The 26,382-nt window shown below is 57.1% G+C and overlaps 3 protein-coding genes across 18 annotated transcripts in view; 1 reads left to right on the top strand and 2 right to left on the bottom strand.

The window, feature by feature from the left end:
- Positions 1–29: 29 nt before the first annotated feature.
- NAT9 (N-acetyltransferase 9) lies at positions 30–6,523 on the top strand. 13 transcript variants are annotated; one of them, XM_070483586.1, is made up of 7 exons: positions 30–112; positions 766–851; positions 1,755–1,864; positions 2,425–2,568; positions 3,172–3,231; positions 3,430–3,524; positions 3,640–6,523. In XM_070483586.1, the coding sequence occupies exons 1-7, from the start codon at positions 86–88 to the stop codon at positions 3,772–3,774; spliced, it is 657 nt and encodes a 218-aa protein (XP_070339687.1). In that variant the 5' UTR covers positions 30–85; the 3' UTR covers positions 3,775–6,523. The 13 variants fall into 13 exon arrangements, with proteins under 13 accessions (XP_070339687.1, XP_014695235.1, XP_070339688.1 ...); XM_014839749.3 differs by having other exon boundaries at positions 48–203; XM_070483587.1 differs by having other exon boundaries at positions 59–112; positions 3,664–6,523.
- NHERF1 (NHERF family PDZ scaffold protein 1) lies at positions 6,233–23,702 on the bottom strand. The gene is made up of 6 exons (XM_014839729.3): positions 22,716–23,702; positions 11,934–12,095; positions 10,915–11,068; positions 8,630–8,670; positions 7,382–7,471; positions 6,233–7,143 (listed from the first exon to the last, which is right to left on the bottom strand). Exons 1-6 carry the CDS (start codon positions 23,175–23,177, stop codon positions 6,955–6,957), a joined length of 1,098 nt encoding a protein of 365 aa, XP_014695215.1. The 5' UTR covers positions 23,178–23,702; the 3' UTR covers positions 6,233–6,954.
- Positions 23,703–24,386: 684 nt separating this feature from the next.
- RAB37 (RAB37, member RAS oncogene family) overlaps positions 24,387–26,382 on the bottom strand; it is a 61,007-nt gene continuing 59,011 nt past the window's right edge. For all 4 annotated transcript variants that reach the window (XM_014839742.3, XM_070483585.1, XM_014839741.3 and 1 more), the window contains 2 exons: positions 26,297–26,373; positions 24,387–26,098 (listed from right to left, as the gene is read on the bottom strand). In XM_014839742.3, coding sequence (XP_014695228.1) covers positions 25,993–26,098; positions 26,297–26,373 — 183 coding nt within the window. In that variant the 3' untranslated portion in view covers positions 24,387–25,992. The remainder of the gene's footprint in view (positions 26,099–26,296; positions 26,374–26,382) is intronic.

The following is a 26,382-nucleotide window of genomic DNA, read 5'->3' as shown; positions in this document are numbered from 1 at the left end:
GGAGCCTCGCGGAGGCGGGACTGGGATTGGGCCCTGGCAGCTGCCGTCTGCGTGGCGGAAGTGGGCGGAGTGCGCTCCCAGGCGCATGCGGGAGGGGGTGGCTGTCGGCCAGGTGGGGAAGCCGGGCTCCTGGGAACGTTTTGCTGGGGACGCTTTCATCGGCCGGCAGTGGTTGTAAACTTGGCCGTTCCGGGACCCTGGTGGTTAGCAGGAAGGGGTTGGGGGAGGGTTCGAGGAGAGTTGCCGGTAGCTCCACACAGAGGGGAGGGGATTGAGAATTTAAGCCTGCCTCACCCTAAAGGTGCCTGGGAGTTTTGAGTGGGGGGCGGGAAGAGGGAGGGCCGGAGCCCATTGGGGGTAGTCGCTAGGGTTGGAGATAGGTTTAAGAGAGGGCTGAAAGTTGATCCTGGGGTGGAGTCTCAGGACTGGGGCAAGTGTTGGGAGCTGTGGGGTTAAGTCTTGGTGCTTAGGTTTGAGGCATCGAACTTCTGGGAGGTGGGGCGGAAGGCGCTGGCCGAGATGGTAGCTGCGGTTTGGCTCCTTAAGATGCGAGTAAAGGATTGTTTAATTATCTTTAACCAGGCCGGTTCCCCTTCTTGCAAGGGGTTTAGAGTCCCTGTTCTCTGAAGAGTTTGGAAGGAAAGAAGGACCGAGGCTCTTCTGACAACTTAGCTCTAGGAGGCACTTAGGGAATTGAGAGCGCGGCTCCCATCCTAAGTGGGAGGAGGCTCAGGGTCCTGAAGTCTTTGCCCTCCCCACCCGCAGGCTGCTACCATGAGGTTAAATCAGAACATCTTGCTGCTGGGGAAGAAGGTGGCGCTGGTACCCTACACCTCAGAGCATGTACCTAGGTAACCGTTGCACCTGATGTGAGGTGCAAGCCAGCTCGCGTGGGCGCAGCGAGGAGGGTCAGCCTTCTTTAGTCCAAATCTCAGAGGCTGTTTCTTCTGAGAAGGAGAAACATTGGTGTGAGAAGTGATTACATACAGGAAAAAGTGAAAACTGAAGCAGAGGACCATGATTTCCCTGGGGGAAGTCACCCATCCCCCTGTTTTTCCCTTTCACCCTCTCAGCTTCCTTTTTGGCCTTTCAGCAAGGAATTATTGTATGTAAACTAAATGTGTGTAAGAAAAAAAAGATACTGTCCTCTCACCTAGTTGTAAATTGGTGACATTCTCCTGGTGCCAGTGAATATGCTCAGTTCTTGGAGAGTAAATGTTAGCTTGTCGTAAAACTGAGCTGTTATGATGTCTACTGTTTTGAAAAGCCAGGGCTGAGTCACAGGGTGGGACTCCTGTGGGGGCAGTTGGCAAATGCCTGGTAGATTGAGATGATGGTAGCATAGGGGTGTATTCGCTACTTGTAGTTTTTCTTTTTGGGGATTCCTGGTGCCCGGCCTTTGTGGACGTCTGTCCAGCCTTCTTTGCTGAGATCGGCTTGCCATATACTTCCCCTCAGGAATTTGAGGAATGTTTAGCTTTAGACTGCTCCCCCGCATGGACCCCTGAGACAGGAAGCTGGACAGATAGAATGGACTCCTCCTTCTGTTCTCTTGTAGGACTAGCCTGCCTCTAGGTCTGCCTGTGGCCCTCTGCCTCAGGAGCAATTATAACCCTTTTTTTTGGCTCTTCTGTGAGCCCTGTGTTAGCCTGTGGGGTTCTCCTTTCTACCATCCATGTCTTCATCTCATAAATGTCAGACCCATGCTTCTGAATCACTCCTGCATGCTGAAGGCCATCTTTCTGTCCTTGCAGATACCATGAGTGGATGAAATCAGAGGAGCTGCAGCGTCTGACAGCGTCTGAGCCGCTGACCTTGGAGCAGGAATATGCGATGCAGCACAGCTGGCGGGAGGATGCGGACAGTGAGAAGTGGAGGCCCCAGGCTGGGCTGGTGGTGGGAGGGCTGACTCCAGAGGCAGCCGCCAGGTTCCCTCCCTTTCTCGTTCCCTGCTGTAGCCTTTCTGGGACCACAGAAACTTTGTGAAAGGCACTTTGTGAAAAGCCTGGAAGGTGCCCGAAACTGTTATACTCTGATGCCCACGGAAGCTGGTCTCTGTGGCTGATGCTTCTGTCTTCTTCCCTACTCACTGCCCCAGGCTTGGAAGAATTTAGAGAAAGTAAAGCATTTTGGGCTCTGGCTGTAAATTGAGACCCTGCCTCACGTCTCTTGCCGCATGCCCTGTGTGGTTACTGTTCTTTTTTGGGTCTCCTGCTCTCTGCGAATACAGTTGCTGTTTGGAGAAGGCCATTGTTTCTTGCATGAGGCAGACTTAGGGGTTTGTAGTCAGCTGAAGGAAGCTCTGGCCCCCCTGTCATCCCGCCAGACTCGGAGAGGATGGTAGTTCTGGCTTGGGTAGGAAGACTGTCCTCATTGCACTTCTTTGGGGAATGTAGGTGATAACCCTGTTGCCTTCCTCCTTAGAGTGTACCTTTATTGTGCTGGATGCAGAGAAGTGGCAGGCCCAGCCAGCTGCCACCGAAGAGAGCTGCATGGTGGGAGATGTGAACCTCTTCCTCACAGATCGAGGGGACCCCTCCTTGGGGGAGATTGAGGTCATGATTGCAGGTTCGTTTCACCTGGCCTTGCCTTCCCCACCTTCTGGCCCTCAGATCTAAGGAAGCTTAAGCCAGGTGAGGCCGCATGGGGCACTCAGAGAGCTCAGTGGGAGGCTCCGGCACTGGGGAGCCTGGCCCCTGGCTGGGGCAGACTGCCACTTGGTACCCCATTACCTGGTGGTTCACTTTATTCCTGTCTTATGCTTAGGTGTGAATTTAACCTTCGGCTTTAGGGTCTTCAAACTTCAGGGTGCCCCATCCAACCCTCCAAAAATAAGGGATCTTCCCTGGAACATCTTCCCATGCTGTGGGAGGAGCCCCTCCAGTTTCCATGCCTTCTTGGTTCCCAGCCTTCTCCTAAGGGGCTATGTGCTTGTCCTCATGAGGCAGCACAGTGAGGTTAAGGGGTCAGCTTTGGGGTCAGGTTACTGGGTGTGTCCAAGCTGTGAGACCTCTGGTGAGTCATTTAACTCCTCTGTGCCTGTCTCCTCATCTGCAGAATGGTGATAATATTTATGAATTAGAGTTGTGAGGATTCAGTGAGATCGTACCTGGCAGGTGCCTGCACTGGAGCCTGGCACGTGGTGTCAGTGATTGTTGTTGTTTCTCGTAGAGCCCAGCTGCAGGGGCAAGGGCTTCGGCACTGAGGCTGTTCTCATGATGCTATCTTATGGTAAGAGAGTCCGAGTGGACAACGTGGGCAAGTAGCTGGGCCCAGGTAAAGGCTAGGGCATGTTGGGAGTGAGCCGGCCTCTGGCCCAAGGGTGGGGGCAGGTGATAGGTGCCTCCACTGCGAACTGGGACAGGAGGGGCGGACAGGGTGGGGTGCTCCTTCATCCTGCAGCTTGTCCCTCTGTCTCATCTCTGGGAGGAGTGACCAGGCTGGGTCTGACCAAGTTTGAGGCTAAAATTGGGGAAGGAAATGAACCAAGCATTCAGATGTTTCGAAAACTTCACTTTGAGCAGGTAAGGATGTTGCTGAAGGGAGGATGAGGCCTGCGTCTGGGTGGTGGGATGGACCCGGTGGGGCCAGAACTTGTGGCTGTCAATTAGCTGTCCCTATTCCCTCTGGCTCACATAGGTGGCTGTGAGCACTGTCTTCCAGGAGGTGACGCTCAGACTGATGATGAGTGAGCCAGAGCGGCAGTGGCTTCTGCAGCAGACCAGCCACGTGGAAGAGAAGCCCTACAGAGATGGGTCATTGGAGCCCCACTGACAGTTGGCCTGGTGGGCAGCCACCCTGTGTAAACGGGTGTGTCAGGACCACACACTCCAGAAGACCAGAACCCTGCAACAGGAGGTGAATGGACAGGGCCTGCAGGGCAGAGTGGCCCTGGCCCCACTCCAGGCTGGGCATCTCCTTTCGGGGCCTTTCAAACTCTAGGTCGGATTTGCCTTGGCCTCCCTCAGGCTGGCAGCGACTCCAGGGCCAGCCCCTTCTCCTGCCCAAACCTGGATTCAGACTCTCAGAACCTGGAGTGGACAGCACGAATCCACGGGAGGAGGCTGGGTGGGGGTAAGCTGGAGATGAAGGGGGTCTGGTGAATGGGCAGGACCTCCCTTTCCCCTGCAAGGCCAGAGGCACAGCCCTGGCCAGCAGTAAAGCACACTGTACGGCCAGCTTTCCCTGTGTTCTCATTGGGCCTGTGTGGAAGCCTGCAGCATCTGAGCCAGTGTGGTAGGAATGGGGCGGGGGTAGCTCAGTCCTCTTGTCCTGCGGAAGCAGGCTGGGTGTGACCCCGGAAGGTATGGAAATGAATGAGGTGGATCATGGAAGGACAGACAGCTGGCTTGGAAAATGGGTGAGCGTTCCCACTCCTTCTTTCTCTCCTTTGGAGCCAGTTTTGAGTGTTGAGTAAGTTAGTTTGGAATACAGCTCCTTGTGGCTTGAGAGCACCCCTCTGCTGATGAAGCTTTGGGCCTCCTGCTTAGTTGCAGGGGCTGCAGGAGGAAGCAAAGGCCACTCAGCGGTACCCTCTGGAAGGCACCTGTGTCCTCACCCTCTCCTCCCCTTACCCCTCCACCTCTGGGAGCAGCTGCACCTAACAAGGCCACGAGGGGGCGCCGGAGGCACAGGCTCGGGATGGCCAGGCTGCCTGGCACCCGCTGCTTAACAGGCAGAGCCCGGTCAGGACTCCCCACCTCAGAGCAAGGGGGCCACGTTTTGACTTCTACCTGTCCCTTGTGCACTGTCATAATCTGGGGTGGCTATCAAGAAAGGCTCGGCATGTCTCAAAACACAGTCATGGGAAAAACTCTTGAGGGCACCTAGGGCATTTTGAGGGGAGGAAACAGTCCCAGGCAAGTTGAGGCGACTGACTTGCCCAAGGCCTCAAGAGTTTGAGATGGCAGAGCCAGAATTATTGCTGAGGCTTTCCCCTCCCAGTCCCCTCGATCCTGGCTCTCACACAGGTGTGCATGTGAAAAACTAGACTCTAAAAACGTGCCTGGATCTAAGACACAAGCTTCGCTTGCTGGGCCCCCTTTGTACTATGCCCCGGTCCCTCAGGGATAGGCATTCCCGCTGAGCCACCTGTTCCTTCCACCTGTCTTCAGCTTAACCAGAGTCAAAGGTCCCTACAGCTTCCCCACTCAGCAGGTGATGTAGAGAGGGGCCCCTCCACAGCCCCATAGGGGAGCCCTCCATCAGGGGTGAAAGGGTGGACAGGGGCAGGCCAGGCCCAGCCAAGCAGGGCCTGGGGCGACTGGTTCCATGATGAGGGTTTTGGATGGTTCCTCTTAAGGCTGGTGGAATCCAAACCCTAACAAGGGGCCAAGATGGTCCGATAGTGACTGGTCCTCTCAACCCCAAGGGCTCCCCAGGTCCCCTCCCTGGCTCACTCTCTTCTTCTTCTCCTCAGTCCTAGAAACTGGCTTCTGAGTGGTCTCCTGGTTGAGTGGAGAATAGCCCGGGGCCAACTTCCCTTCCTTCTCTCTGAGCACCTGCCCTGGAACCTCCTAGCCCAGCAGCCTCAGCTCTGGCAGGCCACCCTGGCAGACCCCCAGGACGTGGCCTCAGGTGCCAGGGGCACGGATCTCTTGTGAAGGAGCGGGGCGTTTCACCCTTGGAAGGTCGTCTCCACCCTAACTACCACATGGCATATCCCAGGGCCCAGTGGGCCAGGTTTGTTGTCCCCTAGGCCTGGACAACTGCCCTCCAATCGGGTCCATGGCCAGATAAGATAGAGTATCTGGCGCCAGCTCAGGCCACTCCTGGGAATCCTGCACCCCGCTGGCTGTGGGCAGAGAGATTAAAGGCAAGTCTCTGCATTCCGAACCCAGCTCATCAGGGCCTCTCACTTTCAGTGCTCCTGGAGTTAGAGGACCTCTCAGAGCCCTCTGAGCATGTGGCGCTCAGCCCCCACTTCCCACTTTCCCTGAAAAACATCCCTATAGGGCAGCCCCAGCATGCACAGGCATGTTGACCACCAAGTGAAGTACACAGGAGCTGGGTGGGTCTCGCTCCCATGGGGCTCACAGCCTGGACACCTGGGCAGCTACAGGCTCGAGGCCTGATTAAAGCTACTCACCTCCCATGCCCAGGCTAGGGAGGGAGCCCTGGATCATCCTCTCCCTCCAGCTGTACCCTACCCTCTCAGCCAGAGGCCACCCTAGGAACACCCGTTTGTCATTTCTCAAGGCCAGAGCTCTAAAGGAAGACACAGAGGCTGAGGTGGTTTGGAGAAATCAGTTGGATTTCTGACAGAGTTTCCTTATAATGGTGGTGCCTGGCTCAGGGCTGGGCTGGGCATCTTCAAACCCTCCCCATGCTGCCAGGGTCTCTAGGGTAGGAGAAGAAACAAAGTTTAAGGCTGGGGCTGCTGCTATGTCCAGGATGCAACAACCCAGAAAATCATGTTAATCAAAGAAACAAAAATCCCTCTAAACTCTGTGATACTGCACTCTTTAAAAAAAGAAAAAAAAATCAAATGAACAAAAATAAAACGCCCAAGCCACAACTTTCAGGATGATGCACTCCTGTCCACTCTGAGATGTTGTCGCTGTAATCAAGTCCTTGATCAACCCTGGACCCAGTCATCACTTGGGGTCGTGAGGGAAGGTGACCTCTCAACCAGTCCAGTCCTTGCTTGGTGCAGGTCCCAGTGATGTCCCAGATGGGGTGGCAAGGGGACAGCTGGTAGGCTGAAGCACTCAGCGAGGAGGAGGGGGACAGAGTCCGCTTTTTGATTGGGGCAGGACGGAAAAACATTCACTTTCCTTGTAGTAAGGGAAGAATATAGTTCTCTAGAAAAAGCAGATTTGCCAAGATGGGAGATGCTGGTGCTGATTTGTATGTCGATTTGGGGGTAAGTGGGGAGGAGGGGAAGGGAGTTAGGTTGCGGTATGGGAGTGGCCAGCCATTCCAGCTTTCCTGGGGGGCTGGTGAGAGGCGCGCTCAGAGGTTGCTGAAGAGTTCGTTTTTCTTGCTCCAGTCCATCTGCGGGGCCCGTTTGCTGCTGCGCTTCTGGTGGGCCCTCTCTTTGGCCATGGCAAGGGAGATGTTGAAGTCCAGGATGGGGTCAGAGGAGGAGGTAGATGAGGGTGCTGTGGAGTCCTGTTTCTTGGGGCTGTCTTGGGAATTCAGCTGTAAAGAGGAGGGGGAGGCACAGAGCGGGAGTCAGCACCCAGCGAGGCATCTGGGCCCTCAGTCTCGGCGAGGTGGCTCCCTTGGGGCAGCGCCCAGGGAAGCCAGGTCACAAGAACAGAACGTGGCTCAGCATGTGACCTCCAAGGCCAGCTGGTGTGCCAGGAATGAGTGTGGCCTGGGAATGGGCTTCCTGTAAACCAGCGCCACCCCCCACCCACCTAGCCAGTCAGCCTACCTCCTCACTGGTATCGCTGGAGGTGGTTCTAGCCAGGGCTGGCCTGGGGCTCTCGGAGGCCGTCTCGGCCAGGGCTTCACGACTGTTCTCCTGGCACAGAGAGGAGGGTTGTGGGTTGGTGGAGGATGGAGTGGGGAAGTCCTGAGCAAGGAAGGGGGTTCCCAGGGAAGACAGGTGCCTTGGTCTGAGAAGTTCCACTCACAGCCCTGCCATTACACACCAAAGCCCCACCGCCTGAGCCTGCCAGGGCCCCTAGAGAGATTTACATTTTTACATTCCTCCAAGGATCAGAGGGCAGCTAGCTGCACCACCTAGGTAGAAGGGACCATTGTGGGATTAGCTGAGTTGCTCACTCCTCTTAAGTCCTCCCAATGTAGCTTTCAGGGCTGGCTCGCCTTTTAGGCCAGTGACCAAGAAGCGCCTTCTGGAGTGTGGGGACACCAGGGCCTCTTTGCTTGGCATGTGATACTCCCTGAACCTCCTGTGGCCCACCTGTTTACTTGGGCTTGACCCCAGGAATCTTAAAACCTTAACCCCAAAGCAGCCAAGAAGGGCTCTGAAGGAATAAGGTGGATGAGTTCTAGACCCATAGGTTGAGTGACAGAGGGTTCAAGTGGTCAGGGCTGCCCCCCTTGTTGTGTCCCCCAGGAGGAGCCCCTGGGGAAGGGGAACCTTTGAGCAGACCCTGCAGAGCGCTCCTGCTCCTGGTCCGACTCTGAGAAGGCCTGTCCCGGAATGAAGGCCTTGGCCAGGGATTAGGCTTGGCGCTCAGCTCCTGCCTGGGCTTCTCTGTGGCCTCAGCTGGCACCCAGCCCCACCATCTCTTCCCCAGCCTCCACTGGCTTCTTTTCCCTTCTGCCCAGGGAGGAGGGGGGAGGGGCTTTGTTCTTCCAACCCAGACTGGAAGTAGCAGGGGCTGGGCAGCGCGGCCAGACACTGAAGCTCTGTTCTTGGGGGGAAGAATGGCCTCTTCTGTACAGTGGGGAGTTGGAGGCAGGGCTTGTCACCCAGGATGGCGGGCTGCAGAGGGGCCCAGCCAGGCCTCTCCCTGCCGATGCTTGGCCCTAAGGCGTGGGCCGAGGGGTATACCAATAGTTACACAGCTTGAAGCTCAGGAGGCAGCAGCTTGGAAACCGCAGTTCCAACCTGAGCCAGACAGCTCTCCTCTTCCCCACCATGCCACCTTCCCCCTCCTCCCGCAGCCCCCAGGCTGAGAGCCAGAGAAGCAGTTAGGGGGTCTGCCTTTACCTTCCGGATCTCCCCATTGGTAAAGGGCTCGGGCAAGGGACCTGGGTGGAGGAAAAAAGAGCAGAGGTGAGTCCTGGAGTGTGGGGAAATGGGGATGGAGAGGAGGTGAGAGCTGTGGGGTTTGGGCAGATAATTCGATCCTGTTCCCGAGGTCAGTGCTTAAAAGTGCCTTGCCTGCAACCCCCTATAAGTACATTTGGTGACCCAATGACACAAAGATTGTGCATGTGTGTAACACAAGTTTCACGAAACAAATTACCCTTACTACATCCCCCCACAACTTATCCTCACTGCATCGCAAAGCTCTTTGATGTTTTCTATTCAATTTCATTTAAAAAAATATGCTGGTGTCTGCCTACTAAATTAATCTCATGAACCACTAATGGGTATTGAGCTGTTTGAAAAAAAAGCATTGTCCTAGATGGAGCTGAAGTTCTGGGCTGGCTACCTAAGAATCATCTGGGGAAGCTTGTTAGAAATACAGATTCCTGGGCCTCGGCACCAGAGCTGCATATTCAGTGGGTCTGGGGCAGGCCTAGGAATCAACATTTTTTAAATGCTTCTTAGGTGATGATGGTGTCATCAGAATTGGAACCACACCCAGGTTATGGTTAGTACCTGCCTTGGCCACTTGCCAACGTGGAGATGAAGGCACAAGAGAGCTCAGGGAAGTGTCCTGGGTGTGCCCTTCCCCAGCCAATGGAAAACCTGGTGGTGGCAGGAGGGGTCATAGAGGAGAGAACACCAGCCTGGGGTCACCCTCATTGGACTCACTCAGGATAGAGGCCCCACGTCACTGCAAGGAAGGCTGTTCCACCTCCAGGGACTGGTGAACCTGGGTGGGTGCCTTCTGAACTCTGAGCTTAACATCAATGAGCATCTTCCCCTTGCCCTGGACCAGGGCCCGGGCAGTCAGCCATACCTGACTCTCACCGTTTCTGCCCTTTTGACACCCATAGCCTTCCCACAACGGCTGGGCAGGGGCAGAGGGATGCTCTGCCACTCCCCGCAAGCCAGCCCCTTCCCCACGAGCTCCAGGCTGTCTCACTGTGGCCAGGAGGCAGCCACTGGGAGGGGAGGGCCTTCTTCTATGGGGATAGTTACATCCAGGTGGGAGGAATGGGGAGAGGACACCACCCTGGAGAACCCAAGGGACACCTGGGAAGGAGACCTGCCCCAGTCCCTCCCTGTGCAGGTCCCCTGGCCAGAGGCTGCAGTCACTGTAGTTCTTAGGGCTCTTCCTCCCTAACCAGAGAGAGAGAGAAGAGGGAGGGACTTCTGAGGGCTGACTACTGGGAGTCGGGGAGAAGGATGCTGGGGGAGGCAGGGGAAGGTATTTGAAGAGCTGAGTATTTCAGCTGAGTCTTCCTGAACACCATGTCCCCAAAAGCAAGACTGGGGCTTCTCTGGGCCTCAGTTCACCCGTCACTGAGGAAGGGGAGTATCTGAGTTACCTGGTTTCCACAAGCTTGAGAGACAAGGGTAAGGTGATGCCCACCTCCTCTGCCCAGTTTGCTAGGGATTTCAACGGACCCATTGTCTTTCCAAGAACCTTGAGATCCAAGAGGCCCCTCCAGCTAGGGATCGAAGTCTGTGAGAGGACCTTAGTGTGGACCCTGTCCCCCCACCCTGCAACTATAACCCTGACACCCTCAGGGAGGCCCTACCCATTGCAAAGTCCGAAGAGGTTCCACCCCTCCTCCATGCCCCCAGGAGCCATCTTCCCAGGGAGAAAGTTCAGACCAGACAGCAGAGCACAGCTGAACTTCTCCCCACCCAGTGTAGCAGCCCTGCCCTGTTTGGCTTGGGCTCTGGCAGGGGGAGGTGCCAGGCTTAGCAGGGTGATGGTGGGGGCTGGGGAGGGCAAGGGCCCAGGGACCGAGGGGGCACCCACCGCTCTCTAGAGCCAGCAAGCCTGGGTTTCCAAGACAACCTGAGAGAAGGGAGGGGGAGGCACTGGGCCCCTGTCACTGGACTCTGATCTGACGAAGCAAAGCCTGGAGGCCTCCCCAGAGTTAACCCTTTCCTTGCATCAGCACTGCCCTGAGGACTTGCTGGGGGTGGAGTGTGGGGCCCAGGCCATCCTCAGGGACCACTGCCAATCCCTGCTTCCTCTTCTGACATAGGCCCCTCTCTCCCAACCCACACCTCTGGGCCTCCCCTGAAGGAGAGGGAGGGAGCTTCGAGGCAGGAAGCTGCCCACCCCTCACCTGGGACACAGTCAAGTCTAGAGCACTGGCTCACATCTCTGACTTGGGGGCCTCCTGTTGCCCCACTCAGCTCACCATTCAGGTGCTCCTGAGACGGGATCACTTTGCATTTCTTGAAGAACTCATCAGTCTCCTTGTCCACCACCAGCAGTTTGGTCTCGTCCCCACCAGCCTTGATGGCGCACACCACATCCCCATGCTGCTTGCCCTCCACGCAGACCCCGTTCACCTGTGGGTGGGGGCAGGAGTTACTGGCACAGGCCTCAGTTCTGGGGTGGGTAGGTGGAAGAAATATAAGTGGTCCTCTTCATCCTTGGCCAGCTGGCAATGTGGGGACACTCAGCCCCCCTTTGCCTTTAGGGTCCTGAACTAGGCCGAGTGGTCTTCCCACTTGACAGTCAGATGGGGAGGCAGCACACATGGGAAAAGTCAAAGAAAATATCTGACAAGACTAAACAAACGCAGCTCTGACAGATGAGATGGGAAAGATCTGGGAGGCCCGGGCTGGGCCCTGGCTTCTCTACATACTCACTGTCCGACTTCCCTCTCTGAGCCTTGGCTTGTTCAAGTGTAAAATGAGAAGTCTTGGGAGAGCTGATCTTCAAGCTCTAAGGTTCTAAGACTGAGATTCTGGGACTTGCCCATGGCATTTGATTCACGTTTCCTCTCCCGTTGAGCACAGCACAAGAGTGTGTGCATGCACCTGTTTCACCCTCCTGCCCACATCCCTGTGCCTGACATGGAGGCCTCAGGCAGGAAACCCCGGCGGTGGCCCCAGACCTCTACCTGGGTGGACAGTTGAATCATGGGCTGCTGAGCGTGTCTGCTCGGTGAAGAAGAGCCCAGGGGAGGTGGGGGCAGGAAAGAAGTCAGTCCATTCATCCATCCATCACCTGTTTTTCCTTCTTTCCCTCCTGCCCACCCACCAACCATTCTCCCCCAACCCCCCATCCATCCATCTATCTGGCATCTATAGGCGGCCTGGGCCCCATGGGGTAACAAGGAGCAGATGGTGTGACAGCTGCCCCAAGGGTTGCTTATCTGTAGGGAGGCAGTCAGGAAGGAAGACCCTGGGAAGAGGTGAGAGGCATTACCTCCACAATGCGGTCATGGACCCGGAGTCCTGAGGCCTCGGCGGGTGAGTCAGGGTCCACCGCCCGGATGAACTGGCCTGGCTTGGACTTCTCGCTGTGCAGGTTGAAGCCATAGCCATTGGCGCCCTTCTTCATGGTGCAGAGCCGAGGCCGAAGCTCACGCTGTGGGGATAAAGGAGGGTCCACGGCCATTCCACATCACCCTGGGTCCCAGCCTCCCTGCCCTGTACCTGACCCCACCTCCCCACCAAGGAAGATTTGGGAATAATGCAGGTTTGCTCAGAGCTGACACAGCAATGGGAGAGAATGCTGGCCAGGACTCAGGGGACCTGCATGGAGACCCGGCGTTGCAGCAAACTGCCTCGGTGACCCTGGGCAGAACACTGCCCCTGTCCAAGCCTCAGTTTCCTCTTCTGGCAAATGAGGGGTAGGACCTGATGAGCTCTCAAGTGTCTTCTCCTTTTGACATTCTAAGGTTCATCACGTTATTTTGGTTGCTGCCCCATCCCTCCCTGCTATGGCTCAGCCTGGCCCTCCGCGGGGGTGGTGTGTGCACCTGGCACCTGTGACTGGGCCCTTTGGACCCCGCTCTCTGCAGCAGGGGAGAGAGAGGCAGGTGTTCACTGAACGCTGATCAGCATGTTTACAGTAAAGCCCTCCCTTCCAAGGCTGGTCCTGCTGAGGGCAAAGGCAGCAACAGAACCTCTATGGGTCCCCAAGGAGGCTGAAAGGAGAGGGCCAGGAAAAGTAGGGCTGGGCTGAAAGGGGCCCAGCGTAGCTGTGGTCATGGCCGGAGAGGGCAGCCTACTGAAAGGGCACAGGCTTCTCTCTCTGGAGCATTCAGACACTCCGCTGAAAACGGTTTTCACCGTCTTTGGTCCAGCTTAAGCAGCTTAGCTTAGAAGCTGCAGCCCCAGGACATGTTCACATGATGGAGGGGATACGGGTGTGAGTGGGCCAAGTAACTGAAACCTCGGCCAGAAGCCTAAGGACTGAGTTGGGGTCCCTGTCCCCCTCCTCCCAGGCCAGGGGCAGGGCTGCAGCAGCCAGTCTGCTAACTCTGGGTTATCACTGGGGACACCAGGCAATGGCAGTGAGCAATGGCCAGGACCACAGCCCTCGCCCAAATTCCAGCTTCCCTGCTTACTAGCTACATCACCTGGGGCAGTAATTTTCTTCTGAGAGCCCTGGGTTCCTCATTTATAGGCCACTCTTAGTGCTGCCTGCCTCCCAGGGATGCGGTGAGGCCAAGTGAGATAATTAACATACGTGGAAACACTACAACTGTAAAATCCCTGTGCACAGGTAGACTTTCCCATGGTTGCTAATACTAAAGAAGAGTCACATGCAGCTGAGAAGAGAGAGTCTGGGGGGTGGGGGTGGGGGTGGGGTGCCAGGTTGCTGTGAAAACCTCAATCCCCAGCTGGGGTAGGGAAGGTGAGGGATGGGTGGGGAAGGCCATGAGGGCCTAGAGGTCTCCTGTCCTGACTTGCCAGCCCCAGGAGGCAGCTGCCATCCTGGGGGAGAGACTCAGTCCCACCCCTTCGCTCTCAGGGGGGTGGCTGGGGCGGGGGAGGCGACTGTGCCTTCCTTTAAATGCTTGGGCGGGTCCTTCTGTGTTTCAGGATGTTGGTGGGGGGTGTGGAGCGGCCAAGACAGGAAGGAGGGTGAGGGCTGGGCCTCTGCTTACCCTAATCTGGGCTAAAGGCTCCTGGCCATTCTCGCCTTCCTCCTTCAGGCAGCCTCCCCTCATCACAAACAACAGCAAAGACAATGCAGTGAGCATAAAAAAGTGGGGGGCCCGCAGAGGCACCCTCTCTCCAGGGGCTGTGAAGCACCCTCCTCTTCTCCCAAGTTCTCCTCACCGGCTCCTCTTCCTCACTGCAGGGCCCACTCCCAGCAGGCCTGCCAATGGCGATGCTGAGGCCTGCGGCTGCGCGGCACCCCCACAGCCCTCCAGGAACGGGATCTGGTTCCAGGAGTAGTGAGGCTCTTCTCCCCTCAAGCTAATCCCTCCACAAAGCTGCCAGCCCAGCCCTCCCTCCAGGCTGAGGTGAGCAGGAACAGGTCTGACCAGTTGCCACCACCAGGGCAGGCTCAGCTTTCGGCCCCAGCCAGGCTGAGCTCCCAAGTCACCCTGAGAAAGTGGAGGGTGAATCACGGGGAAGGGAGGGAGCAATCCAATGTTCTCTGCTGCTCCCCGCCTCCCCTCACTCCAAAGGGCCTTCCTTTAGCAACCTGGCTGGTCAACCCCGTTGTCAAGATGGGGAAACTGAGACTTGTGATGTTAAGCCCACTGCCTGATGTCACACAGCTTTACAGTGGAGAAGCCAGATTTCCAACCCCGTCTCTGACTTGGAACCCACGTTCTGTCCACCATCTGTAGGCTGGCCCTTAAGGACCCAAGTCCAGACTGGGACAAGGCCCACTGGGAGCTCCTCAACAGGAGTCACCAACGCCCAGGTTGCTCTCCCTGCAGTGGTGGCAGTCTCTGCTGGGAGGCGGCTGGGAGCTGATGAAACCACAGCCTTCCTTCCGGTGCTGAGGGCCACTCGCAGCCAGCACTGCAGTCTAAGCTTGGGATAGGCAAGCAGCAGCAAGCAGGCCTGGGCTGGGTTTGGGCTGGAACGGGGCTGGGGGCAGTCTGGTGGCTCCAGTGCTCCCCTGGCTGCACTAGCTGCCCTGTGATGCCCACCTTCAGGCCCGGAGCTCTGTGCTGCAGGCGTCCCTCACCGATCCTCAGCACGTTTCACCCCAGGACCCCTTGCCTGGTGACCCATCTAGCTCCCTCCTTCCCACGTCCCTGGAGGTTCCCTCTCTTCCCACGGGAAGGGGCAAAGGCTTCCCATTCTTGCAGGGAGTCCAGCTTTGTTTCTCTCCACCCCTCCCCGAGCTGTCTCCAGGAGGTGTCATTGCCAGCTGCTGAGTCAGCCCATCAAAAGAGCCCATCCCAGCCTGGGTGGAGGCTGGTGCTGGCAGGAGGAGTCCCTGGGGGTAGCCTCCCTGGGGACCTGGCGGGGGTGGGGGAGGGGGCTGGTCTGACACTGAGATGAGAAGATGGGGAGGGCTAGGCACCTGGCTGCAGCTTGGCCACCACTGCTCCTGGGCCTGTGCCCCCAGAGCAATGCCGGGGTTCTGCCTCTGGGAAAAAGGGATAAATGGAAAGTCCAGGCCATCTTGGACCTGGTGTGTGACCCCCAGGAGCTGCCTTGTGCCATGGTGCCAGCTCCAGAGTGAGGGGTGGGGTAGGGGAGCAACTTTAAGGGGAACATGGCCCCAGAGTGTTCAGAGCCTCAGGTGGGTCTCCCAGTGACGATGACAGCTTGCAAGTAAAAATCAGGATCTGCTCAGTGAGCAGACTGGCAGAAACTTGGAAGCGAGAAGAAGGAACATGGAGCAATGGTCGCCAATAGGCAGTGCAAATGGGCTGGGGCGGCTGGGGCAGCTGGGGGCCAGATGGGTCTGAGTCTCTCACTTCCAGACAACATGAGACCCGCTTTCCAGAAAAGATCCTGAACAGAGAGCTGCCTGTAGGCTTTTTGCATGGGCCCTTCTCCCACCCTCGGGTTCTTAGGCTGTCCCAAATCCTGTCATGGGCCTGCCATGGCTGCCTCCCTCCATCCCTCCTCTCCCCTAAGGAGCCCAGCCCCACCCCAAGTGGCCGCCCAGTCACCTCCACCCACACAGCCCAGGGAGCGGACGGCGGGAACGGAATTCAATAGGCACCATCAGCAGCCACCTGGAAAGCTGGGGAAAGTCGATACCCTAATCCCGGTGACCGTCTCTGGGGAGCAGGCCCAGGGCCACTCCCTGCTCCTCCTTGGGGAGGGCGGCTGGGGGCCAATGCCCCACTTGGACCAGCCCCTCCCTGGTCAGTGCCATGGTGATGGGTCCTATAGAAAACAGCCAGGCTGCTTCCCGCAGGCCAGCCAGCTCTGGGCCCCAGAAGGGGCGGGCTGGAGGAGCAGGAAGACAACCAGGGTGACCAGGGGAACAATAGAGGTGACCCCCCACCTCCCAAGACTGCCCCTCCCCCAGCCCAGCCCCAGCCAAGGGCTCATGTTTATGCAAATAAGAATGGTGCTCTGCTACCCCACCAAGGAAACCAGCCACAAAACAGGGTGGGCAGAAGGGGATGGGCGGGGAAGGAGCCCTGGCATTCTGGTGGGGTAGGGGGCAAGGGGTAGGTTGGGGGTAAGGAAACATGGCTGCTCTGGGAGGCAGCTCAGTCTATTCCATGGGACTCTGGAGACACAGGCTTGGGTCCGGTGCCAGCTCTTCAAGGAACTGAGGATGGAGAGAGCCAGTCCTGCCTGGGGGTGACATGTGACTGGGCAGCATGGGGGAACTGTCCTTAGGGCAGCCTGGGAAGTGACCAGGAGCTCAGACCAGTGTCCAGAGTTCTAGGCCCCAGGTGTCCTCTCCTCACCCAAGGGGAGGTACGAAGGGCTTGGCTGCTGCTGACCCCTGCCCTAGAGCCCTGATGTGGCTTCATTTCACCCTGCAGGATGTCCCCCAGGTCTGTGCGGGCTGAGGAATGTTGGGCCCGTCCATCTGCAAGAAAGGAGCTACTCAGGCTCTTATCTTATGCTTCTTGTCTCTCAGTGGGAAGGTCCCTCCCTGGTGCCCGGGAGGTTGGGATCCAGGGGGGGACACATGCTAAAGTGGGGGCTGCCTCTTCGACACCCCCCGACACACAGGGCCCTGAGCCAGGCTCTCCCTCTGGCTGTTTTCTCCTGGTGCTGGCCAGAGACCCACCAGAGGGAGAGTCTGGCTCAGGTCTCCCCAGGGCTGGGCAAGCCTGGGATGGAGCAGGCTGGTACGTGGGCTGCTGCCTGGCTGGACGCTGTCCAGGCTGGCCGCCCCATGCACTCCACCATCATCACTCCCCCTCCTCCCAGAAGTTAACTCCCGTGGGCTGTCCCAAAAGGCTGCGTAAAGACTCTCAGGGAGCTTGTGAAAGAAACAGCAGCCACCGTTTACCGACCACTTACCGTGCGCCAAGCATGTACTAGCTTTGTGTACATTTTCTCGTTAAAATCCAATTATAACCCTGTCAGGAATTATTATTGCCCTCCTTTCTCAGACGAGGAAACTCAGGTTCAAAGAGGTCATGTAAACTGCTGAAGTACACATAGCTGATGGGCGGAGGAGGCAGACTCTGAACTCAGGTCCAGAGCAGCACTGCCCAATAGAAACAGACACCAGTCGGGCAGGTAATTAGAATTTCCTAGTAGTCACATTAAGAGTAAAAAGGAACAAGAGAAATTAATTGTAATATCTTACTTAACACAATATATCCAAAATATTATCATTTCAACATGTAATCCATTTAAAAAATGATTAATGGAATATCTTACATCCCTTTATTTGTACTAAGTCTTCAAAATCTGGTGTGCATTTTACACTTACAGCACATCTCAATTTGGACGAGCACGTTTCAAGTCCTAAGAGCCCCAGGTGGCTAGTGGCTGCCACAATGACCCGCATAGATCCTAGAGGTCTCACCCTCAACCATTACACCGTCAGCCCCAAACATTCTTCTATGCACCCATGGCCTTTGTTCGAATAGGGCACCCATGACCTTATAGCACGCACAGGGAGAGGCCGGAGCCTGTGTCTCTGGGAAGTCAGAGCTCTGGCCTCAGACACACAGCAGTGAGCGGCACTTGAACCTGTACCACTTGTCCTTTTCTAGGGCACAGGACCTAAAGATTGCCTAGGGGTCCAGGGGCATGGTGAACTGTCCCACCCCGAGGGGTGGGGAAGGAAGGCCAAGGCCAACAGTTATGGTCAGCCTCCAGGTGGGCCCTTTATGCTACAGGGGAGCCCCAGAATCAGCAAGCGCAGGTTCTTAGGACCTGGGGGCTGGGGGTGAGGTACAGACTTGGTCACCAGACTCTGGCCCTCTGGCCCAATACATCATGTGAGAAGGGATGGGGCCAGGGGCCTGTCCCTCTGGGCTGAGGCCTTCCGTCAAGGCTGACATTTTTCCTGATGGTGCTTGAAGGACACCCCCTGGGGAGAGAAGCACCTGGACCTTTGCAAGAAGCTGGCTCAAGCAGCCTGAATTTATGCCACTGTGATGGCTCTTGTATAGCCCAGAACCTGAAGGGCAGAGACACCCAGCTGGAGAGGCAGGCCCTCAGGCCCAACCCACCTGTGTGGCAGAATGGTTATAGACATTGGTGTCAGAGCGAGCGGGGTTCCAAGACACAAGCATGGTAGGCGGTCAGGGCTCAATATCTGAGAGCCCTGGGGCCACCCACCTGAAGTGACCAAGCCTCAGTCTCCACGTGTGGACAGGTGGGCTAACACATGCCTCATAAGGTAGTTGTGTGGACTCAATGAGATAAGCCATGTCTAGTACGTAGCACACTGCCAGACACAAATAATAGCTATCATTTATTGAAGAATTACTATCAACTTAGAAAATGGAGAAAATAATACCTAATTTGTGGGGCTGTCATGGGGGAATCAATATAAAGGATACAGATCTCTTTATGGCACAGGGCTCGGTGCTAGAAACTTGGGTTTCCTTCCCCGGTAGGGCCACTCTATCGCAGAGCAGCGACAGCAGAGGAGCAGCTACCAGTGGGGTCTCGAACTCTGCCTTCCCTCGGTAAGAGGCCTGCAGCGCCCCCAAGACCTTGGCTGGGCCCCTTCTTCCCCTAATTCTAAGAGCTCCCCTACTTTCCCAGGGACCCGAGGGATGGGAAGTTTGAGGAAGAAGACAAGGGGCCCCATTTAAACATACGGGGTTCTTTGGGAAGTAAGCCCCATTCTGCCTCTCCCAGAGAATTCCTTCCAGAATTACTGATTTAACTTCCCAGGAACCCGAAGGCAAGAACCAGGAGCTACACCACGGGAGAAAGACATCCCAAATATGCGGCTTAAGAGGAACCACACACAAACGATCACACACCCTGTCTATCTGAAGTCCAAACCATCCTGCAGCTCAAACCCTGTTCTGCCCTCCCGGGCTCCAACGTGGTCAGTGTGAAATGGCCTGCCCTGGGAAAGAGGTTGGTAAGGTGCCAGCTAATTGTGCCCACCCACCCATCTTGCTACCTGGGGTTCCTGCATTATCTCTGCCTCTGAGATCAGCGTCAGGTCTAGCAAGAGTCCAGCCCAAGATGGGTACTTTCATATCCCCATGATCTCATCGAATCTCCCCAACAACTCTGCAGGGCGGGGGCTGGTGTCTCCGCTTCACAGAGGTAGAAGCTGAGGCTGGCAGGGAACAATGAACAATTAGGGTCCCAGAGCCAGGGAGCGACAGAGCTGGGATTCACACAGGGATCTGGCTGACCCTGAAGCCCAGACTTCGTCCTTCTAGTCTTAAAATGGAAGCTGCTGGTAGACAAGAAAAAGGAGCAGGTAGGTTCTATCTGGAATTTCGATCTCCGGGTGTGCTGGAGGCACAAACAGGCCAGGTGTGCTGCCCGAGATGAATCAGGCCAAAGGTCCCCGATGGCTGTTACGCATTCATTCGTTAATTCAAAAATTATTTATTGAGCCCCTCCCTCCTCTGGGCTGGGGATATAAACACAAATAAGCCTTAGGACTCATCAGGCAGTAGAGGAGGACATCTTGAACAGATGATTCAAATACTGTGTGTTCAGAGTGATCAAAGATAGAAGGACAGGGAGCAGGAGAAAGTGAGGAAAGGAAGAGCTCATTCTGCCTGTGGGCCGAGAAAAGGGTCCAGGAGACATGTGTGGTCTTGGAGAGCATGCCTGGAGGAGAAGGGGCCTGAAGGGCTCCCAGGCTGAGGGACATCGGGAGTGAAGGCTGGAAGAGCATGGCGTGCTGGAAGGGAATCGGACACTCAGTGTGGTCTGGTGGACTGGGGTGGCACCAGAAGGGTGGTAGCAAGAGCAGGCTGCCGGATCGCAAAGGGCTGTGGAGCAACATAGGATTATTCAGCAACAGTGACCCTGATCGAGCACTTGCTGAGAGCCACACTTGGCCACAGCTGTACTCGTCCAACGAGAGAGGCAGATCCAGGGCTAGCTGTCCCATGGGTGGGCATGTCACAGTCACTGTGAAGTATTTATGAATTCAAGAACCAGCAACCAGCGTGTGCTAGCACTCCCTTCGTGCCAGGCACCAAGCCACTGGCCTTCCAGACATCCTCTCGTAATCCCCACAGCCCTGCGAGGCAGTGGCTACCGCCTCCCCCTTACACAAGAGGAAGTGGAGGCTTAGAGAGGTTAGGAAACCTGGCTCGAGGTGGCCCAGCTAGCACAGCTGAGCTGGCCCAGGCCTGCCCACCTGCCACTGTGGGTCCCTGTGCCGAGTGCCAAGCCCAGGGTTCAGGCCTCATTCTGTGACTGTGGGGCTGTGAGTGGGGGCCTTGCTCCTCTCTCCCCATGCCTGGAGGTGGGCAGAGCTGGAAGTGCCTCTCCCCCTCCTCTGAGACCAAAACTACAGGCACCCTCCCCCTCTGCCCTGATCCTTCTCCACTCGGCTGGTCCTCCCAATGACCTGTCACTGCCACCTACTCTCTGCATGGCACTTTTCCGCTTAACACCTTTTTAACTTACGAAAACTAGTAACAGTCCCTACTTTGCAAATTCAGGCTAAAACTAATTAGTAAAACACAAATGCTTTATATAACGGATGGCTTTTGGGGGAAAAAAATAACTCTTAGAATGTGTATTAACATTTTTTTGCAATGACAAATGGGTCACCTGCATGTCCACCATACCAGATTTCATGAGCATGTCCTACTAGAGGGTCTTAACAGTGCTGACTGGCTTTGTATCAGGCTGAAGGAGTCCTTGCACAGAGCTGGGACTCAAGTGCCTGGGCATAAAGCAGCTCAATTCAGCATCCACCAGGGGCTCAGGTACTTCCCACATTTGTAAAATTCTAGAGAAGGCAGGTACCGCTGTAATCCACCACCCCCATTTTACAGATGGGAGAACCAAGGCTCAGAGAAGTTCTGGGACTTGCTTGTTGACCATAAACCCAAGAGGCCTGGTGATGGTGTTCCTAGGACTGGCTGGAGGTGGTTCTCTCCCTTCTCCTGGCCTAACAAAATGCGCCGAAATACGGGTGTCACGCCACCATCCTGGGGGGGCGATTTTGTGTTCACCCAGAGAGTGGAGGCACCGCTGTCTTTTCAAATGGTGTGGCGGGAGCTTCCGCGCTAGGTCAAACCTCCACTCTGGGCTCTCCCCCAGAACCCCTCCCCACACAGCCAGCAGCAAAACCAAAAGGGCAATGGGAGGAGTTGAACATGACTGCAACTTGGGGCGGGGGGGGGGGGGGGGGGGCAGGTTACTTGTGCGAGAGCCAAAGTCCAAAAAAAAAAACAACTAGGGAATGGCAAATCGATGCACTCGGCACAAAGTTCAAACTGGATTTCTGCCTGGGACCAGAGGTCATAGGTTTCAACTCCCTGGTGCCAAATCCCTGCCAGGGGTGTTCCGACCCCTCCCCAGTCCTTGCCAATGCTAGCCTGGCAGCAGCAGGAAATGGGAGCCGGGCAGCCCTGGCATTCCCGGCACCCAGCTCTGGCTGGACAGGGCTCCTGGTGACCTCACTTCCTTCACTGCCACTAAACCAGTTGGTTCTCTTGAGCTCCAACTTCTACCTTAAGGTTGAACTAAAAGTGCCCTTTCTCTGTCCAGGGAGGCTCCTGCTGGCACCACTGACACCCCTGTCACATGATGCCACCAGGTGGAGAGCTGGTGCGAGCCAAATGGGCCCTGGGGAGGCCTCCCCCCCTTCACTCTCTGGGAACAGGAGGCTCCTGTTTGGCCACTGCCCCTCCTGCAGCTGATCCAAACTGGGCTAGTTTGGGGAAACATCAAACATAGGCAAAAGGCAACCAGCCTGCTTGCTGTCTGGGAACTAGAGTGAGACAGATGATGCCAGGGCAGGACCACCTGCCCATGGTGAGCCCGGCTGGCCAAGTATCATGGACCACTACCTCCCCTCCCTCTCCCCAGCCATTTCTCCTCCTCCAAGGTCCTCCCTCCCACTGCCAGATACAAGCAAGCGCTTACTCCTCACATTCCTGAGAATCATAAATCCTCCTGGGTGGTAGAGCTGCCACCACCCTGAGGCCTCTGCACCTCTTCCCCGCACCCCACCCCCACACACTGCCCTGAGAAGTAGGGCTTCCTCTCTCTCTCTCTCAGAAGTCACAGGCCGGACTTCAGAAGGATGAAGTCCAGCCGGGCTGAAGTTAATGATACACACACCAGCGGGTTGGAGGGAAGAGGGGATGTGTGGGGAGAACCCGGCCTGCGAACGCTCCCCTCCCAGCGCTGGGGCTCCGCACACAAATGGGGTTGTTATTCCCGTAGCTTTTGGAAGTCGGGGCGCGCTCGCTTCACTCCAGCTTCTGTTACCACCCACAGTGGCCGGGGAGGAAGCTGACACCTCTGGGGCGGGGAGGGCGACATTGGGGGTCCCGAGGAATGGGAGCACTCACTACCAACAGAACCTAGAAAAACAGGATTGGGCTCCCTTGAGCCGCCCTCCTTCGCCCCACTCCCAAAGGCCAAGGGACAAGAGGTGCACGTGGTAAAGGCGCTCAGGGTCCCAGCCCAGTCTGGGGAAGGGAGTAGGGGTAGCGGGACGCAGCCCCCAAGCCTGCAACTGCCAGTGCGCCCCGTCGGCTGGCGGAAGCAGTCCCTCCCTCGAGGATCGAGTTTCAGAAAGACAAGGCGGGCGCAGGACTGGGAGTCCCGGGCGCCTGGTTTCTCCTCGATCCCCCCTCCCACCCCGTTCCAGCCTCGGCCCTCGGCCTGGGCCCGCACTTACCCGCTCCGGAGGGCTCTTCTCGGCCTCGCGCGGCTCCGGCGCGGCAGCCTGCGGCTCATTGTCGCCGCCAGCCCCCAGCGCCTCGGCGACGGCCGGCGCCTCGGCCTGCCCGGGCTCCTCCCGGGCGCGCAGCAGCTCCTCCCGGATCTGGACGCCCAGCTTCTGCAGCCGCTCGTCCGTCTCAGGGTCGACCACCAGCAGGCGCACGGCGTTGAGCGCGGCGCGAATGCGGCTCACCACCTGCTGGTGGGTCTCCTTCTCCACGTTCTCGCCGTTCACCTCCACCAGCCGGTCTCCGGCCAGGAGCCCCGCCTTCTCGGCTGGCGAGCCGGACTCCACCAGCCGGATGAACTGGCCCATCTTGCCCTTCTCCCCGTGCAGGTGGAAGCCGTAGCCGTTCGGACCCTTCTCCAGGCAGCAGAGCCGGGGCAGGGGCGCCCCGGCCGCCGCGTCCGCGCTCATCTCGCCGTGCGACGGCTCAGCAGCGCGCCGTGGGGTCCAGTCGGGGTCCGGAGACGGGACGGTCCAGCCCTTCTCCTCGCCCTGCGGATCAGGAGGCAGGAGCGAGCGCAGCAGGGAATCCCCGCACCGCGGGACAGGCCGAGCGAGCAGGTGCCCTGGCAGAGGCGGCCACGAACTGCGACGAGCCAAAGCGGGAGCGCGCGGACCAATCCCCGCCCCGCGCGGCGTCTGAGCTTTCCAGAACCCGCCCCGGCCCCTTACCCCGGGGGCGGGGCCGCGCGGAGGGTGTGGGCCACCACGGGCCAATCAGGGGCCACGGACAGGGGGCGCTCTGGCTGGGTGAAAGACGCCGGCCAATGGGAACGCGCAGGGGCGGGGCCGTGCGCTCCGCGCGGCCACCCGCGGCGGGAGAAGAAAGAGGGCTCAGGAAGTGAAAGTGTTTGTTACCAAGTGGCCGGAGTTGAGGCGGGGGGCGGGGCGAGTTCCCGGTACAGGGCGGAGGGACCCGCAGGCTCTGTTCTGGTTTCCCCCACCTGTGGCTGGGATTAGGGAGAGCCAACCCTTGGGTAAAGGACCCTAACGTTTTAACAGCCTTTAGCGAAAACCTTGTGTGCCACTCCAATCGAAGGGGGAGACTGTTGTCGAAGAAACCGCTCCTGCTCCGGGGCTGCGAGGTCCCAGCGGTCTTACAAATACGACGGAGGTCCACCTCGGACCCAACAGAGTTGTTTGAATAACGGTATTTTCCCATTTGCGGAGTCACGTTGCGCTGTCCCGGAACCTGCTTATAGGGGTGAGGGCTCAACAGAGAGCCCAGGCTTCTCGGGGCTGCCCACTGAAGACAGGCCACCTAGGGCAATGGCTTGGGCACTGGCGTCAGTGTTTGGCAAGGGAGATGGGGTGGAGAGAGGCAGAACAGAGTCAGGTAATGTTGAGTATAGCTACAGGGCAAAGAGACCTGGCTTTTTTCAATAAAGAAAAATGATTAGGACCGAAAGATAAACCTTCTTTCAGGTGCTTCTTGCAGATGAGAGGCTGGTCATGGAGGCTGGGGACAGTCTGTAAAGGGTGAGGTGACCAGTTGGGGACATTGAAGGATAAGGATCAAATGAATCTGGCAGTCAATGACAGTTCTTCCAATACGTAGTAACAATCCTTTCAACATGATCCCTAACCCCCGCACAACTCAGAGAAGCAGTGGACAGTGTGTACTTTCCGAAACACTGCAATTTAATTCCGAAAAACACAAATGCTAGAGGCCCAGAGCAGCCTACGTGATTGGATCGCCTGTGACCTGCCTTGGGCCCCAGAAGAGCCCAGCTAAGTCACGCTCCTCCCTGCTCTGCCTGGGAGAGGTCCCGAAGAGCTTCCTTATCTGGCCCAAGTTGGAGCTGCTGACTCTGCTCAGAGAGCAAGATTTCTGCCTTGGAAGCAAATGCAGTAGCCTTGGAAATATGCACACCTCTTTCTCAACCCTCTCCCCCGCCCCTGGCCTGGAGAGCTGGAACAAAGGTGCCTCTCCCTGGCAGCTGGCCTGGAGAGCAGGAGTAAGGTGCTGTAGGTCGTGACCTTCATGGATCCAGTCCCCTTCTGGTTGCTGGGGTCAGGGCTTTCGGAGAGATATGACCTTCGCTCACAGGAACTCCTTGCTGCGTCTCTCCGCACCCCAGTCTTACCCACATGACCTTGTTTTGCACACATCACGTTGGTTTACCAGAAATGGATGACCTCCCACTCCCTCACCTGGCTCAGTAGAAGGGGAGATAAAGCAGTTTTGGCCCTGGTGTCTGTCTGAGAAGAAACGGGCGTGGGCTTCAGGGAGGAGGCAGTGCTTGGATTTAGGGGGATCCACGTGGGGTGAGGTTTGCTCAATTCTGCCTCCCACCTGTTCCAGGGGTCGGGGTTTCTCTTTGTGTGGCTCTTTATCCAGTAGAAGCACGACAGCTGCTTGAAGAAGTAGCCTGGGGGCTGCATACCTGCCAAAGGGTTGGGACAGAAGACCAATCTTTTCCTAGCTGTGACCTTAGGTGTCGAGGGGCACAAGCAGAAAGGTAGTTAAGACCAGGGATTCAGGGAGGAGGGGCTTCCATGGGATCTGAGATCCAGAGAACAGGAACTAAATGTTTCCAGTTGCTTGTGGGCTGGAGGGAAAGGGTACACCTCCCCAAGGGGGCTGGTAAGGCCAGAGGTAGCCAAGCAGACCTAATCTCTGCTACTCCTCTCTCCCCCTCCCAGGGAGCTGGGTCCCTGCCCAATCTCCACATCTCTTATCTCCCCTGAGGCTTTGGTCTAACTCCAGCACAAGGGCCCTGTCTTCCTGGGGAAGATTGTTCCCTGGCAAGCTGGAGGACATGACGGCTGGGGTCTGCTCAGCTCCTCTCCGGCTGAAGTGAGCGTGGGAATGGAGCCACTGCCTGCCCACACGCCCCAGAAGTGCATCAGGGTCCCCTGGGGCTGAACTGAGCAATACTGCCCTCATGGTGGCTAGGAGGGAGGCCTGGCTCCCTAAGTCCTAGCACTAGACGGCAAAAGGGCCACCAGATCTTTACCTGGGCTTTCTGTTACCCCCCCTTTTTTAAAAACATTAAATTATGTATCATTAAAATGAAATATAAATATTTTCCCCTCCCTGGGGACGCAGGGAAGCTACAGGAACTAGGTAGGGCAGGAGTACAGCTGTCTCTTGGGAAGGAGGGGCTGTGCACTGAGTCCCCCTGTTCTCTCCCACTGGCTCAGCTGCTCAGAGTAAACCAGGTCTGGGGGAGAAGGCTGCATCCTCCTGGGCCTCTGGAGCCTCCCCTCAGCCCCTGGGGATTCACAAGAAGGAGCAGCAGCCGGGCCGCTTCTTCTGGGACTCCACGTAGTCTCGGATCTGGAAGCTGGGTTCATTGGCCTGCCGCCCGGCTCTGTATTTCAGCTCCCTTGAAGAGGAAGAGGGAAATGGGCTGGGCGAGGAGTGAAGAGCTGAGCAGCCTCCCCTCTCCAATGGCCACGGGCAGATGGACCTCGGAATGCAGAATGCAGTTGGGCCCAGGGGCTGGGCCAGAGGCCAGGCCCTACTGGATTCCCAGATGGTGCCACCCTGCCCCACATGGTTCCCTTCCCTGCTCAGCTCTCACTTGGCAATGGCCAGAAAGGCTAACTCCACATTCATGCCTGTCTTGGCGCTGGTCTCCATGAAGGGAACTCCGTACTCCTGCCAGGG

This window comes from Equus asinus, chromosome 13 (assembly GCF_041296235.1).
Source record: "Equus asinus isolate D_3611 breed Donkey chromosome 13, EquAss-T2T_v2, whole genome shotgun sequence".
NCBI lineage: Eukaryota > Metazoa > Chordata > Mammalia > Perissodactyla > Equidae > Equus > Equus asinus.
The sequence above is the reverse complement of the archived record's forward strand: the minus strand, read 5'-3'. Positions and strand labels throughout refer to the sequence as shown.

Excerpts from the sequence above, each read along its gene's own strand:
- NAT9 (XM_070483586.1), top strand. The coding sequence starts at position 86 with ATGCGGGAGGGGGTGGCTGTCGGCCAG. Across the intron at positions 2,569-3,171 it reads GATTGAGGTCATGATTGCAG|AGCCCAGCTGCAGGGGCAAG; the intron begins GTTCGTTTCACC and ends TGTTTCTCGTAG. Across the intron at positions 3,232-3,429 it reads TCTCATGATGCTATCTTATG|GAGTGACCAGGCTGGGTCTG; the intron begins GTAAGAGAGTCC and ends CATCTCTGGGAG.
- NHERF1 (XM_014839729.3), bottom strand. The coding sequence starts at position 23,177 with ATGAGCGCGGACGCGGCGGCCGGGGCGCCCCTGCCCCGGCTCTGCTGC. Across the intron at positions 12,096-22,715 it reads AGAAGAGCCCTCCGGAGCGG|CGTGAGCTTCGGCCTCGGCT; the intron begins GTAAGTGCGGGC and ends TTATCCCCACAG. Across the intron at positions 11,069-11,933 it reads TCCATGACCGCATTGTGGAG|GTGAACGGGGTCTGCGTGGA; the intron begins GTAATGCCTCTC and ends CCCCACCCACAG.